This window comes from Lygodium microphyllum, chromosome 20, assembly GCF_053477565.2.
Source record: "Lygodium microphyllum isolate KBCC chromosome 20, Lygodium_microphyllum_v1.1.10, whole genome shotgun sequence".
NCBI classification, from domain to species: Eukaryota; Viridiplantae; Streptophyta; class Polypodiopsida; order Schizaeales; family Lygodiaceae; genus Lygodium; species Lygodium microphyllum.
Genome location: NC_141154.1, coordinates 118,601,566 through 118,617,057, shown reverse-complemented (window position 1 = coordinate 118,617,057; position 15,492 = coordinate 118,601,566). Strand labels below are relative to the sequence as shown.

General features: G+C 40.4%; 1 protein-coding gene across 1 annotated transcript in view; it reads right to left on the bottom strand.

The window, feature by feature from the left end:
* Positions 1–1,943: 1,943 nt before the first annotated feature.
* The window catches only part of LOC148019306 (Ribosomal L18p/L5e family protein), a 35,950-nt gene continuing 22,401 nt past the window's right edge, over positions 1,944–15,492 (bottom strand). Inside the window, exon 4 of the mRNA XM_087660906.1 lies at positions 1,944–2,462. Coding sequence (XP_087517032.1) covers positions 2,127–2,462 — 336 coding nt within the window. The 3' untranslated portion in view covers positions 1,944–2,126. The remainder of the gene's footprint in view (positions 2,463–15,492) is intronic.

Genomic DNA, 15,492 nt, shown 5'->3' with positions numbered 1-15,492 from the left:
CCAAGTAGGAAACATAGAATTTAGAACTTGGAATTGAGACCAAGGTAGCCGACTTGTGAACCTCAAAGAAATAACAAGGTCAGAGAGGATAGTCCAAGGAAAGAGCAACTAAAAGGGATAAGCATTGCAAAACATGGGGCACCAAAGTAAGATTAGTTCCTAAGAACCTCTTGGACATACAAGGCTTCTACACTAGTTGCTAGTGCAAATTCCAAAAATGGACATATTTGAAAAGCAAAAACTAGCAAACAAACCCAAATCCTTAATTGCAGCACCATTCTCTTCACAACAATATAAATCCAAACGAAGCCATAAGGATTGGAGCGAAGACTTTCAAAAAAATTGACCAAAAATGCTATGACACCTCAAGAATATCTAGATAAACCAAGGACTAGTAATGATAATGAGGTAAGGTTTGCTTTTCAAAGCCCAACCCCTCTACTAAATTCAAACCAAGTTGAACAAAAGGTGATTGCAATGATTGCAAAAGACAACCCGAATACATCTGAAGGAAAGTAAAAAGGACAACTTAATTTCTTCAAATCAAGATTACAAATAGGAGGCAACAAATCCCTACTTGTTTCCCTCAACCTTCATTGTGTAAACTATTGTGACATTTCTTCATCATATCATTCATATAAAAAGTCATTAAGACCTCTAGACCCAACCTTGCAAACCCTCTAGCAAGGGGTAACTTGACAAACCACCTCACCATTACAAAACTTTAAAAAAAAAGAGTTGCTTTAACGTTAGTCCAATCAACTTGAAGCTCTTCATTGACATCTTTCATGGAGTTTAGTTTTTCTTCAACAATGTCTTCAATAAAGCTTTACAACATGAGATATTAATTAAAACCATCAATAGGTGGTGGTCAAACTATCATCATCTTGACTCACCCATGTGCATATAATGCAGTTTGAGATTCAAATGCATAACCCTTTTCAACCTTGATGCCTAAATTCTCCTATGACACTTGCTCAAAATACAAAGAGAAAAAAAGAGAGGATAAAATCAAGAGAGTAAAATAGAAATGTATGCATCTGTGTATACTTACACCACACAAGGGTCCTCAAGTTAGAGATGCTCGGTAGCCTCAATCAGTCAACATGTCTTGTACTCTTATCCCCTCTAAACCCACACATACTAGGTATGTCACGAGGACAACCCTAGGAAGCTCTTGCTTGGCTAGTGTTGGACCTGGTCCCCCTGAGGCACCTATCCTGATGGCCATGACCCCCATTCCTCAAATCAACATCATGTCCTATCCCTCAACCATGGGAGTATATCCTCGCTGCAACAACCCAAAACAAGAAACAAAGAAAAGCACTTCTCTATACTTACATATTGACTATGTATGCACATGCACTGACATATTGTTCACAATCCAATCTGTACATAGATTTGGTCCTCAACTGCCGGACATAGCAGAGGAGTTTGTGCTTGTTAGATCCATCTCCTAATCCAACAACTTACATCCTGTGCAAAAGAGGACTAGTGCTCTGCTTAAGAAGCAATTGCACACAAGGGTTTTATTATAGGTACAAAAGCTCATTGAGAACCCAGCTCTTCATCTCTACTTTTGACAACAAGTTCTTCACCCTTTTGCACCTGGCAATCAGTCCATTCCGGCACTTCATGTTCATCATGAAGAATCAACAAGCATAGGAATGTACACAAGAGTACCATCCTTAGTAAAGCCTCATCATCAAGCGTGCTTCATGAACCTACATTTGACTAGAGAAGCAAGCTACTGCTACACTCAGTTTCAACATACACACACCATCGCCCATACAAGAAGACCACAACATGAACCACATGTCCATCACCTATAACCACTGCTCCATCAATCCTCAACATTGAAAGCCCCTATCCCATGTATACAATGTACAATACTATCACTACGACTGCAAAATTTAATGTACAGAACTTGAGCAACTATTCAATTCAAGCATGCAATCCCATCCCTAGAATAACACCAATTCATGACAGTATCTCAAGTTAGAGTTGAAGTATTCGTGTCAGGTTATGCTTCTGCATTTCTACTATTCCACCTTGGGGTCTGAAAAGCAATGCATCTGCTATGGTGCGGAACAAGACAATGCACTAATTTTTTTAGATTTATTTGGTCATCCTATAAAGTCAATTCCATTTTCCCTTATAGAATCAATCAGTGCCTTGAGCTTTCCATGATATCTCTGTTCCTTGGTGTAATAGAAGTGTATAGCTGGTATTTCTTTCTCTTTTAGCCTTTGAGCCAGAATTCCACCAATTTTTGCAGCAGCAGCACAATCAGCTGTCCTCTCCATAGTTGGCCTTAGGAGTTTCTCTTGAGAGCAAGCAGCTGCTGCCACTTTCTTTGTTGGAGTGTGATACACTTGGGCAGTGATGAACTTGTTGGAGAAAAAAACTTTGAGGACATAAAGCTTCAAATAAGTTGAAGTCCTGGTGTGTATGGTTGTTGGCTGGTAGAGCAACAAACAACAATCAATTATGTCAATGGAGCTTGGCGATAACAATAATTAAACAAAAGAGATCAATAGCATGATGACAAGAGAGTAATGGACAACACTCAATTATGTCCATTGGAAATGGCAATAATGATTTAAAAAAGCAGCATGACAGTGTCGAGAGTATTTCCAGAAGCAACAATTGTACATGAACTTCATCAGAAGCTCAAATTGGAAAGCATATGCACATACAATTGTTCAATTATCTCAGATGATAGCTTAGTGCTAAAACATACATGCATTGGATATAACATACATCTAATAAATGCAGGATCTCATTGTTGGAAATGATCCACAACTGTTTCCCATGTTCCCTACTCAACTAGTATTAACTACTGCTCCTGATTGATATCTTAGTTGGAGCTGGCCATCATCATCTCCTACCATCTCACACCTATCTACCAGCCCTCCATTGCAGTCTGCCACCCTAAACTGCTGTTAACCAGCCTCAGATGTTTATGTTTGCTGCTGGTGGCCACTTTTCTGTGTGGAAGCAGTCCTGGAGGTGACACCATCAGCTAGTGATCATCACACAGTTTGTATTTGCTGTCCTGGGCTGCTGCCCTGCATAGACCAGTTCTCGCCTTGCTCCAATCATCATCAAAAATGTGGCTTTGCTGTTGGGACCCTCCAGCAAGCTGCCATGTCATCATTCCAACTTGCATTCGCAGTTTTCTCTCTCCTCACTACCCATCTGTCACTGATCCGGCATCCACTGCTGCATTTGCTGCTGCCATGCACCTTTAGAGGCTGCCTTGCTGCATTTCAGGATCCCTCAAGAGTACGACACTCTCTAGCTCATACTCTGCCCCAGTCCTCGAGACACGAGTTCAAGGTCAATATTCCTTCACCACATGGTGCGTTTGCTGCATGAGTAGTGTATTCTATTCAAACTCATTCAGTTTATTATTCTTTGTGTCCTTTGTCTATGAGTTACCCTAACCCTAACTGTGTTCTATCATCAATTTGTGCTTTGTTGAAGATTGTATTTGAGTTTCTATGTTAGGGCATTTCTCTACAATTGGATCCAAGAGAGAGCATATCCAATGGTAGTAAAACATCAAGAGTCCACATCACTAGCCCAATCAAAAATCACTCCATCCTATTAGAGTGCCCCTCTCTCATTGCAAGAAACAATAGAATCGAGACACCAAAAGATACGCAAAATGCAAAGAGTGGCTTGCTAGCTCATCGTCTTCCAAGAGGCCTTGGCTTATTGATAGAGGCACTTCGAGTCTCGAGGAGATTTGTTGCAAGATCTTCATCCATCTAAGGGTACAAGCACTATTGGTGACATTTCATCAGTGCCTATTAGTGGTGTTGGCTCTTTATCATTATTGCCTAAACACTCATTGAGCTCCATTTCACAAGTTCTACATGTTTCAAACTTGGGCTTTCCACTCCTCATTGTTTAAAGCCCAAGGATGATTTTGGCGATGCAACTGATATTTGTGATGCGACTATGGATTCCCTAGCCCCTTGTGTTTTAGAGGGGGATTCCTAGGATCGTGAGGAGTTTCTTCATCAATGGACTTCTTTAGCTTTGGCATTTCTTCTACCACCCTTGGATCCAATCCATCTTCTTTGGCCATCAACCACATAGATCTGAGAAGGGATGTAGCAATCATATTTGTCATGCAACATCATCTCCTGCCTACGAGCCTCAATCTAAGCCAAACATGGACATTAGGAGCTTTGACATTCAATCTGTCATATGTTTTGATAGAGGAGGCAGCTCCTTCTAGAGCATGCGTTACAGTACATTTCTTTTTTAGTCAAGTTTTAGGAGTGTTCACACAGACTGATTAGTTTCCAACTTCTGCATTTCTTTTTCAGTGAATTTGGACTGCATTTACACTAGCCAAGATCAGGCGACCTGATCATTTATTGGCAATCAGTATATTCTTTATTATTTTATTCAGTCGGGCAGCATTTATAACTCCTACATGAGCATGCCGACTAGTTTTAGCTGATTTTGGCTATATATATTCAGCCCTCACAGTTGGCTTGTCATTTTGTCTTTGCAGGTTCAACATATTCTGATGTTTGGGACTCACCTCCATCTTCCAGTGCGGCCTTCCATCATCAGCCTGATACGCTGCCTGCATTAATGCCTTGGGCTGCCTGCAGGTACTAATTAGTCCTTGTATTCAGCATTCTGTCAGAGTTCAATACAAATTTTCTTCTTCCATTGCAATCTCTCTCTTCCCTTCTCTCTCGGTGTTCTTGTTTCCTCTTCCATTGGAGCACTCTCAAACTCCAACACTTTGACCATGCATCTGACCATTAGGCACATCTAATCGACCATTACGCAATTCACAATTGTACCCAACATATCAATCTCAACCATGAGTTCCAAGAGTTCAAAATCACTGAGAGGGATGATTTGAATATCAAGTTGGCTGAGTATCAACGATTACTCACTGAGTTTGCCACGATTAGCTCATACAAATCAGCTTATGATCAAGTCATTTTGTTCATGAACAAGCTACCAAACAAATTTTTCAATTTTATCCAGCAAGTTATTTCACATCTCCACTTACCCACCTTCTATGAGTTTCAATGTAACCTTTTGTGTTTTGCAAGGTTGTATAATCAATTTCGTAAGAAACCCCAATTTTCATTTTCAAAGGGGGGCTTGACGTCCTAGAAGGTAAAGCAAGGTGGTGGAAAGACCACCACCAAGATTGAGTCAAGTAGTGAGAAGTAAAGTAAATCTTCTCTAGGATTCAAACTAGGTCGACAAAATACGCCCAAAAGGAATCGGTATTATGAGCATTTCCCAAAAACTAGACGTTTTGACAGCAAGTGTCACTCCAAGGCCAAGGGCAATCCATCTAGCACTCAACCCTCTTCCCTACTATTGAGCTCAGAGGTGGCGCGAGGATCAAGACACGCAATGCTTGATAACAGCAAAGAGACAGAGAGAGAGTGAGCTCGACTTGTGGGTACAATAACGAGAGTGTACCTCTTTATGTTTTTAGATAGATATATATATATGAAAGTACAAGTGTGTTAAGGGTGTGTTCACACCTAAGCACATATAAAAGGCATGAGGGCCCTTTATTCCCAACAACCTCCCACCTAAAGGCAATGTGCCTTAAGAGGAGAAAAGAATCAGCTAAGTCTAGGTATGTACAAAGCTGAAATACATATATCTATCCAACTCCCATCATATGTCGGCAATGAGCAAACCACTCTACTGAAAGGCCCTTCATGAGAAGGTTTGCAGGATTATCATCTGTATGCACTTTGACAAGCTCAATGCTCATGTTCTCAAGTACATCTCTAATGAAGTGGTACTTCACCTATATGTGCTTCGTCTTTGCATGAAAGACGAGATTCCGTGCTAACATGATAGCACTCTGACTGCCAAGCTCTCCCACCAGACGTGAAAGCCATAAAGTCTCCTTGCATACCTCAGTGGTAGCCACATACTCTGCCTCCGTAGTAAACAATGCAACACGCTTTTGTAGCCTGAAAATCCAAGAGACTACTCCTCCTATGAAGTTAAAAAGTGAACTTTCTGCAATACGCATGACCAGCATAGTCTGCATCCATAAAGCCAACAACAGATGCCTTTTGCTTTCCAAAGCAAATGCACAACTCCTTTGTGCCTTTGAGGTATCTCATAATACCTTTCAATTCTTCCCAATGCTTTTTATCAGGGTTTGCCATGTATCTACTAACCACTCCCACTGCAAAGGCAATGTCAAGACGTGTAGCAACCATAGCATACATCAAATTGCCAACAGCTGAACCATATGGTATCTTGGCCATTTTAGTCGTCTCATCATCAAATGTAAGGTTGTCCTCTACACTGAGTTTCACATATGGAGCAATGGAACCCCAATTGTTTTTCCCCCCTCCATACTGAAATACTGCAAAACCTTGAAGATATACTCCTATTGAGATAGATAGAGTAATCCTTTTGACCTATCTCTGAGTATTCGCATGCCAAGAATATAATTTGCATCACCAAGATCCTTCATGTCAAAGCTACCATGAAGGGTTTGCTTCAGTGAGTCCAAGGCATGAGTATCCCTGCCAGCATCAACATACAGAACCAAGATAATCAAGCTGTCATTTGTTGCCTTCTTGGTGTACAAGCAATGATCCACTTGACTTCTATGAAAACCTTGAGACTGCATAAATGTATCAAACTTATGATACCATTCTCTTGGTGCTTGATTCAGCCCATACAAACTCCTTTTGAGTTTACATACCATCTTCTCTTTCCCTTTTTTCACAAACCCTTCAGGCTGCTGTATATATATGTCTTCATGCAGATCACCATGTAAAAACGCAGTCTTTACATCCATCTGTATGAGCTCCATATCTTCAACTGCAACCAAGCCCAAAATGATTCTCAATGTAGTCATCTTGACTACAAGAGAGAAGATCTCATCAAAGTCAACTCCATGTTCCTGCTTGTACGCCTTCACAACCGATCTTGCTTTGTACTTTCGAGAGGAACCAAAAGTAACCTTCATCTGTAAACACATTTGCATGGAAGCGTTTTCTACCCTTTAGGCAACTGTACAACATTTTTCTCAAGAGATTTCATCTCTGAAAACATAGCTTTATACCATTTCTTACTGTCTTGTCTGTCCATTGCTTCCTTGAAGCAAGACACTTTACCACAGTCTGTCAACATGACATAATCAGCCACATTGTTTGCACTAGGAACAAATCTATCAGGTTGTCTAGTACCCCTAGACGATCTCCTAACCCAATGATCATAGCATTTCAGCTTGCAAATCAGCATTAACAGCTTGTTGTCCTGGCTGTTTCTACACATGTAGTAGCTCGTTATCATGGGCAATAGCTGGCTGATCATTTCCAACATTATTTTTTGCATTTTCAAGTTCATTTACAGCAAGTATTTGCTGCTGTACAGTGGGCACATGTTGTTGTCCAAAAGGTATTTCTTCCCGAATACAACTCTGCGGACCACCTCAGTCTTTTCGAGCTATTTATGCATGCAATCTTCCCGAAAGATAACATCATTGTTGTGTACTACTTTCCGTTTCTCGGAATCCCATAATCTATACCCCATTTCACCCTCGTCACCATATCCTAGGAAAATGCATTTATAGGACTTTGGCTCAAGTTTGCTATGGTTTTCTTTATGAATACGCACAGGTGCTTCGTAGCCAAACACTTTCAAGTGTACATACGAAGGTGGCTTGCGCGACCACACTTCTTGGTGAACTTTCTCCCCAAAGACCTGTTTGGTGACCGATTAATCAAGTATACGACTGTCATAACAACCTTCGCCCAAAAACCATGGGGTAATGTAGCATGAGACAGCATCGTACGGACCTTATCCTATATGGTCGGATTCATACGCTCTACAACGCCATTTTGGGGTGGATTATGAGAAGCAGTGAGCTTGCTCTTTATCCTTTTGCTGTCACAGTATGCCTAAAAGGCTTTGGACACATATTCCCCACCATTGTCAGAGCAAAGACACTTAAGTGTCTTATCACTCTGATTTTCAACCAATGCCAAGAATTTTTCAACTTGTCAAGCATTTCATCCTTACTACGAATAGGATAAACCTATACCTTCCGTGTAGCATCATCGACAAATGTGACAAAATATTTCTTTCCTCCTAAAGATAATCCTGGCATCTGACATACATCTGAATGTACTAACTCTAGAGGAGAAGATTTCAGTGAAAGAGACTTCTTATAAGATGTCTCTGCATGTTTACCGTAAACACAATGATCGGAATGCTCAAAATCAACATAATAGAGACTAGGCAAGTAACCCAAACGAGAAAGCACTTTCATTCCAGTTTGACTCATGTGTCCCAACCGGCTATACCACAAAGAAACACTTAGCTGATCGGTCATGGCAACAATATGATCACTCACACTAGATACATGGAGAGGATACAAGGTATCGCTTTTACAAACTCTGGCAATCACTCTAGATCCCTTATAAATATTCCATTTTCCATCTCCAAAGGCATCGTTATCTAGCTGCCCTACACTAATCAAGCTCTTCTTGAGCTGAGATACATACCATACATGCTGAAGTGTAAAGACAAAACCATGCTTAAACTACAACTGCACACTGTCAATACCTGCAATGTCACATTTATAGTTGTCCCCAAGATGGACAATACCATGTCGATCCCCTGTATAATCAAAGAAACACTCACGATGAGGGGTGACATAAAAGGAAGCACCTAAATCGAGAATCCAAGTATACATGTCATCATCTGTATCTCAAGCAAAGCATGTGCACTAAAGTGTGAAGCGACCAAGAGTACGTCATTTCCACTGTCACTATCATGAGTGACTATATTCACCTCTTCAATTTTGACACTGCTTTTCTTAGACTAACTCTCTTTTTTCTCTTCCTTGCTATCATATGTCTTCTTGCCCTTTTATTTCTCTTTCTTCCGTTTATAGTAGTCACATTTAAAGTGACCCTTCTTGCTACAATGATGGCATTCCACATCCTTGCCATGTAATTTACTGTGTCTCTCGCTATCAAATTTGTCTTTCTGCTATGATCTGCCCCTAGTATACAAAGCACTGGAATACTTACTGGATGCATTGTTCTGCCAATTCATTTCTTCCATGAGTAGAGCACTCTCTACATCAGCATACAAAAGGATCGCATTAGAATTGCTCATAGCAATCCTAAATGTATCCCAACTCTCTAGTAGAGTGCAAAGCAAGAACGTAGCCTTAAATTCTTCATCAATCAAGAACTTCAAGGCAACCAATTGGCTGAAAATGGAGTTAAACTCACTCAAGTGAGTAGACATTGCTGTACCCTCTTTCATACGCAAATCCATAAGCTTTTTCAGCCAATACACTTTGCTTGCAGCACTCTTTTGTGCATATAGTTCTTCCAGTTGAGTCCAAATAGCATATGCAAAATTCAAACCTTCAATGTTAAACAGCAAGGCATCAAAAATCGATAGCTCGATGGTTGAGCGTGCAAGCTCATTTAACTCATTCCAATCTTCTTGTTCCATGTCTTCGGGCTTTGCCCCTTTGGTCTTAATCGACTTTGCCTACTTCTTCTACAACAGGATATTGTAGCACTATTTTTGCTAGACTACAAAGATATGTGCTTCTTCAAGCTTCTTAATGTGCATGAGATTATTGCTGTCACTGTTGCCAGCTATGATCTTCAGCCCAAATGTGACAAAAAATTCAGCAAATGCAAACCCAAACTGTCACACAAGTGACCAAGGTACAAATAAGTACAAACCAATAATAAGTGATCACCTAGAAGCAAAAATTTCAGATCTGTAAGTAAATTTTCAGAAGCACCAAACCATGTGCTACAGCACTCCACAACTAATCACAGCTGTTCCAAGGGCAAATACATCGCATTGCATGAGAAGTCCCAAATTTTAGCTGCAATTTCTATGGTACATGTACCCACGGGCATAAAATTTGACATGCACGGTCAAAAGCCCCAAATTTTTTGTGCTCAAAGCATCAACCATACATTTGCATTGTCTCTGACATGCATAGAATAGGCCAATTTTGCCAAAATAGAGCAATTCTAGCAAAACCCCCAAATTTTTCCAAGTGCTAGGTGTCCAATTTGCATGGAATTAAACCCGCATGTACATCAAATGGCCAAAGGCACACAAATTTTGCCCAAACAGCAAAAGCCCAAAATTGCACAAGGTCCAATGTGCATCAATGTCGAGAAATTGGGTAAATTTCAGCCCAATTTTTGCATGTACATGAAAAGACCCAAATATTGGAGACAAAATGTTGTAAATTCCTGCAATTTCTGAGACAAATCGTCCTGCTCTGCATTACAATCCCTAATTCCGAAAAAGCCCCAAATTTTTGGGCCAAGATTACACAAATCTGGAAACTGTGCTTATGCACGCGAACATCCAGCATAGGGAGAAAGAAAAATTTCCAGTAATTTTACAAAAAATAACTAAAAAATGCCTGGAAAGTGACGAATCTACTCCCTTTGACCAGCTGCCTGCTGTCGTGACCTATTGCCTTGCAGAAAGCTGTTGCTTGATGCCATGGAACCTATCACCAGCTAATCGCTTTCAGTCATGACCAATCGCTGACCTGAAAAACCTATCGCCTGCTGTCACCTGGTTCACAACAACCTGTCGCCTGCCTACCAAGTCAAAAATCGACCTGTCGCCTGTGCAGATTTAGGGTTTCTGGGCTGTCAACTGACAATGCAGCACACACATGCTTGAAATCAGTGGCAACATGATGATTTCGCGCGATCAAAACACTAGAGATATCTCGCACGGACTCTGAGGAGTGTGAACACCTTGGCTAAAGCTTTGATACCAGTTTGTTGAGCTCACAAGTGGCACGAGGATTGAGACACGCAGTGCTTGATAACAGCAAAGAGACACAGAGAGAGAGAGAGTGTGTGTGTGTGTGTGTGTGTGTGTGTGAGAGTGAGTGAACTCGACTTGTGGGTACAATAACGAGAGTGTACCTCTTTAGGTTTTTAGATATATATACATGTGTATATATACACATGCACACACACACACACACACACACACACACACACACATATATATACACACACATATATATACATGTATATATATACTATATACATATATGTATATATATATGTGTGTGTGTGTGTGTGTGTGTGTGTGTGTGTGTGTGTGTGTGTAGATGTATATATATACACATGTGTATATATATATATATATATATATATATATATATATATATATATATATATATATATATATATATATATATATATATATATATATATACATGTATAATACATGTGTATATATACACATGTATAATACATGTATACATATACACATGTATATACATGTGTATATATACCCATGTATATACATGTGGAATTTCCATAAGTCTCATAAAGAAAGGCGAATGAGTCTTTCCTTGGAACAATTCCCAAATCAACGTTTTTCGTCTTCTCGACCGCATAGATCCCTTAATAATTTTTCTTCGGAAATCAAAAGATTTCGTATAACGCTTTACTAATTTAACCGACCTTGCATTTGTCTTTCCAATACTAATTGCCAAATTTCTTAATCTTTTATGACGGACGTCACTTTCTCCGCCGGCTAGATCAAATCGATTATCAAACACACTTATGGTATCATATTGTTGAGTAACGCATCAATGCTATTACCTGTCTATAATAAAGAAATGAGCAGGAAACCCAGGAGAAAATATAGAATTTTTTCTACTTCAAGAAAAGTAATTTGAAATTGTTGCCCAATAAGCGGATTGTTCAGAATATATGAAAGAGATTCAACAATCGTTTATCATCATGATTGTTCCGCTTGCTCATGAAGCGTTATTAATCAGTACTTATATATACACGTGTATATATACATATATATCTATACATATATGTATATATATATATACATATATATATATATATGTTGCCCAGTAATTTGAAATTGTTGCCCAATAAGCGGATTGTTCAGAATATATGAAAGAGATTCAACAATCGTTTATCATCATGATTGTTCCGCTTGCTCATGAAGCGTTATTAATCAGTACTTATATATACACGTGTATATATACATATATATCTATACATACATATATATATATATATATATATATCTATATATATATGTATGTATAGATATATATGTATATATACACATGTGTATATATACACGTGTATATATATATATATGTGTGTGTGTGTGTGTGTGTGTGTGTGTGTGTGTATCTATATCTGTGTATATATATATATATACATATATGTACACACACACACACACACACACACATATATATATATGAAATTACAAGTGTGGTAAGGGTGTGTTCACACCCGAGCACATATAAAAGGCATGAGGGCCCTTTATTCCCAACACCTACCTAGAAGCTCGAGCACATCAAACAAGGGCACTTTTGCCCCACCTCAGCAACTAAGAGATCATCCTCCACCTCAACAGGGGAGACCCATTCATCACATGGTTTCTAGACTGTCCACCCTTGTTACACCCAAGGGGTTATCATATTGGTCCAACAACAAAACTACATTGGCTTTTGGTCCTCAAGCACTCCTTGTCTTTCTTAAGGATAGACTTCTTGATTCCCCTTCTCTTTTGAAATTACCATCTATATCTTTAGCATGCCTACCTTTTGGTAATGAGAACATCCTTACAAAACCCAACACAAATCATCCGCTAGCACTTTTCATTTAAATTTAGGTATGCACATTTCATGGTCTTACATGGTATTGTTGCTACTTGTATTTTAAGTTTGGCACTAACCCTTATAGAACCTATAAGTTTGATTGGCAGACTTGGATCATTCGGCACTCCTTACCTTGGTTGCCCTTCCTTAATGGGCCTTCACACTTTGGACACACATGGAGACTTCTCCTCCAAAGCCCAAGATCTTGCTTTCTTGAGATTGACATCACAATCTTACTTCTTCTCCTTCCATCGTCTGGTGGTGACAAGGAGTGGTATTCTTCTCTTCGTGCTTATAAGATCTTGGTCATTCATACCTTTGTACCATTATTCGTTTGTATCTTGATGATCGTGATTTTAAAAGAACAAGGGCAAGTGAACAATTCCCTTGCAAGGGCATTTTATCTAAGTTGCATTGTTGTATAGCATTTTACTTGAACATGACATTTTGCATTGCCCCTTGCATTACCCCATGCATTGGCATTCTGTTCTTGTAGATACGCATCTATGCATAGTTATCCATTTTCCTTCATTAGAGAGTGGTCGACTTGGATCCTATTAGCAATCATGTATGCCTTGTGTGGTCATCTCTTGCCTATGAACCTCAATCTGAGTCAAACGAGAACATTAGGAGCTTTGAAATTGTATTTGTCTATCATTTTGTGTTTTAGACACTTTAGATGGAGGGCACATTAGTGCATTTATTTTTTGGAACTTTTGGCCATTTTTAGGGTTTTGCAACTTTTTGCCTATGCATAGGCAGCTTCCCCTCCCACTCTTATTATCCATTATTGGCCCTCCTCATTCTCTCATCCCCCCTTGGTACCATCTCACACCCACACTAATGCGTAGAGCTGCATGTTAGGGCTAACTATTGCAGCCTTGTACCTTCAGCCATTACATTCACATTGTTAGTTCTCTCTTGCGTTCTCTCTTTGTCTCCTCTCCGTGTTCACTTCTCTTTCCATTGCACACTCTCACATGGTATCAAAGCCATGCATGGGAGCTAGAGATCTTGAAGAGGAGCATGCTGTCCGCAATGAAACTTACTGGGCACCTTCCACATGTGCTGTAGACCCTGCATTTGGAGTCAAACAGGACAATCCGCTTGTTTCCAACCCTTTACTGTTGCGCTTACCAAGGCAGATTTTCGTTTTTGGCCTTTACCGCATCTGGCGGGTGATGATGTTGGCCATTTTAGAGTCTTATGATTTGGCGGAACTGGTGATAGAGGAGATTAACAGGCCCTCAGTGAGGGATGAGTTCAAACTCTCTTCTGATGCTCCTACGGAGTTGACAAAGGCCCGGTCTCATTGGGACAAACTAAATGCCAAGATTCAATCTTCTCTGTTTCTGTCTTGCACCACAACTGTGATAGATCACATCGAGCACTTGACGGTGGCTCGTGAGATATGGCTGGAGCTCGATCAGATGTACAACCGGATGACCCTGATGAAGAGGGTTTCTTTGGAGGTGCAGATGCGGACTTTGTCCATGAATAAGTCTTCTTCGCTTTGGGAACACATCAACAAGCTTCGCAACTTCAGATGCAGGTTCAAAATGCGGGAAAGCCTGTTTCTAATGAAGACATCGCAATCACTTTACTATCCCAATTGCCACCACGATTCGGTACTTTTTATTCCGCTCTTATTGCTTCAGGGAGGGAGTCGACTCTTCGGTGGGAAGAGTTGGTTCCTATGGTCTTGGACCAGGAGGAACAATTGAAGCAACAGAATGCTTCCAAATCGAAGGCATTGGTTGGTCAAGTCTTTCAGAAGAAGGGGAAGGACCAAAAGAAGAAGAGGAAGGACAACAAATCCAAGAAGAACAAGGAAAAGGAATCAACTTGCTATATTTGTGGCAAGACCGGTCACTGGAAGAAGGATTGCCCCAACAAAGACAAGAAGGACACAAAGGACTCTGGAGCGATGGTTGCACCCTCATCAGGTGCTTTTCTACACTTAGCAATCATTGAGGACTCTACACCGACAACTTCTGATGCTACGATGACAGCTCCCCAGGCTCGAGAGTGGATTATGGACAGCGGTGCCTCACGGCACATGACTCCTTCCATTGGCGTTACCCATTTGCGACCTTCGCGTGGGCAGATTCTCATTGGAGACAACTCTTCTGTGTCTATTGCTGCGTGGGGTAAGATACAGCTTATTCCAGATGGACGTGGTAGTACCCACACCTCTGAGGTGTTGCATGTGCCAGGATTAGGGTATCATTTACTTTCCGTTCATAAGATTTGTGCTCTTGGCCTCTTGGTGGAGGTTAATCATGTAGACTCAATATGGTCCTAGGCCTTTAAGTTTCAACTTCTACTTATTGCATTTTATTGAGAACAAAAGTTTGACAATAATACTATTCAAGTCCTTGATCATGGATCGAGGAAGGTTCTCTCTACAGGGTATGAGGAGAATGGAGTCTACAAATTGAAGTCTTCTTCAGCTTTTACTTCTCTTCTTCTTACTTCTTAGACACAGTCCAAGCTATGGCATGCTCGGTTTGGCCACTTGAACTACAAGTACCTTCAGAAGGCGTCACGAGGGTCCTTTGTCTGAGGCTTGCCGGACATAGTGGTGAGCCATCAACCATGTGTCTCCTGCATTCGTGGGAAACTGCATCGAGATGTGATTCCCAACAGAACTTCTAAGCGGTCCACTTCACCCATGGAGCTTGTATCTACGGATCTTTGTGGCCCGATGAGGACAGAGTTCCTGAAGGGGAGCTTGTACTTCATGTTGATCGTAGATGACTACAACAAGATGACTTGGGCCTATTTCTTGACTTTGAAGT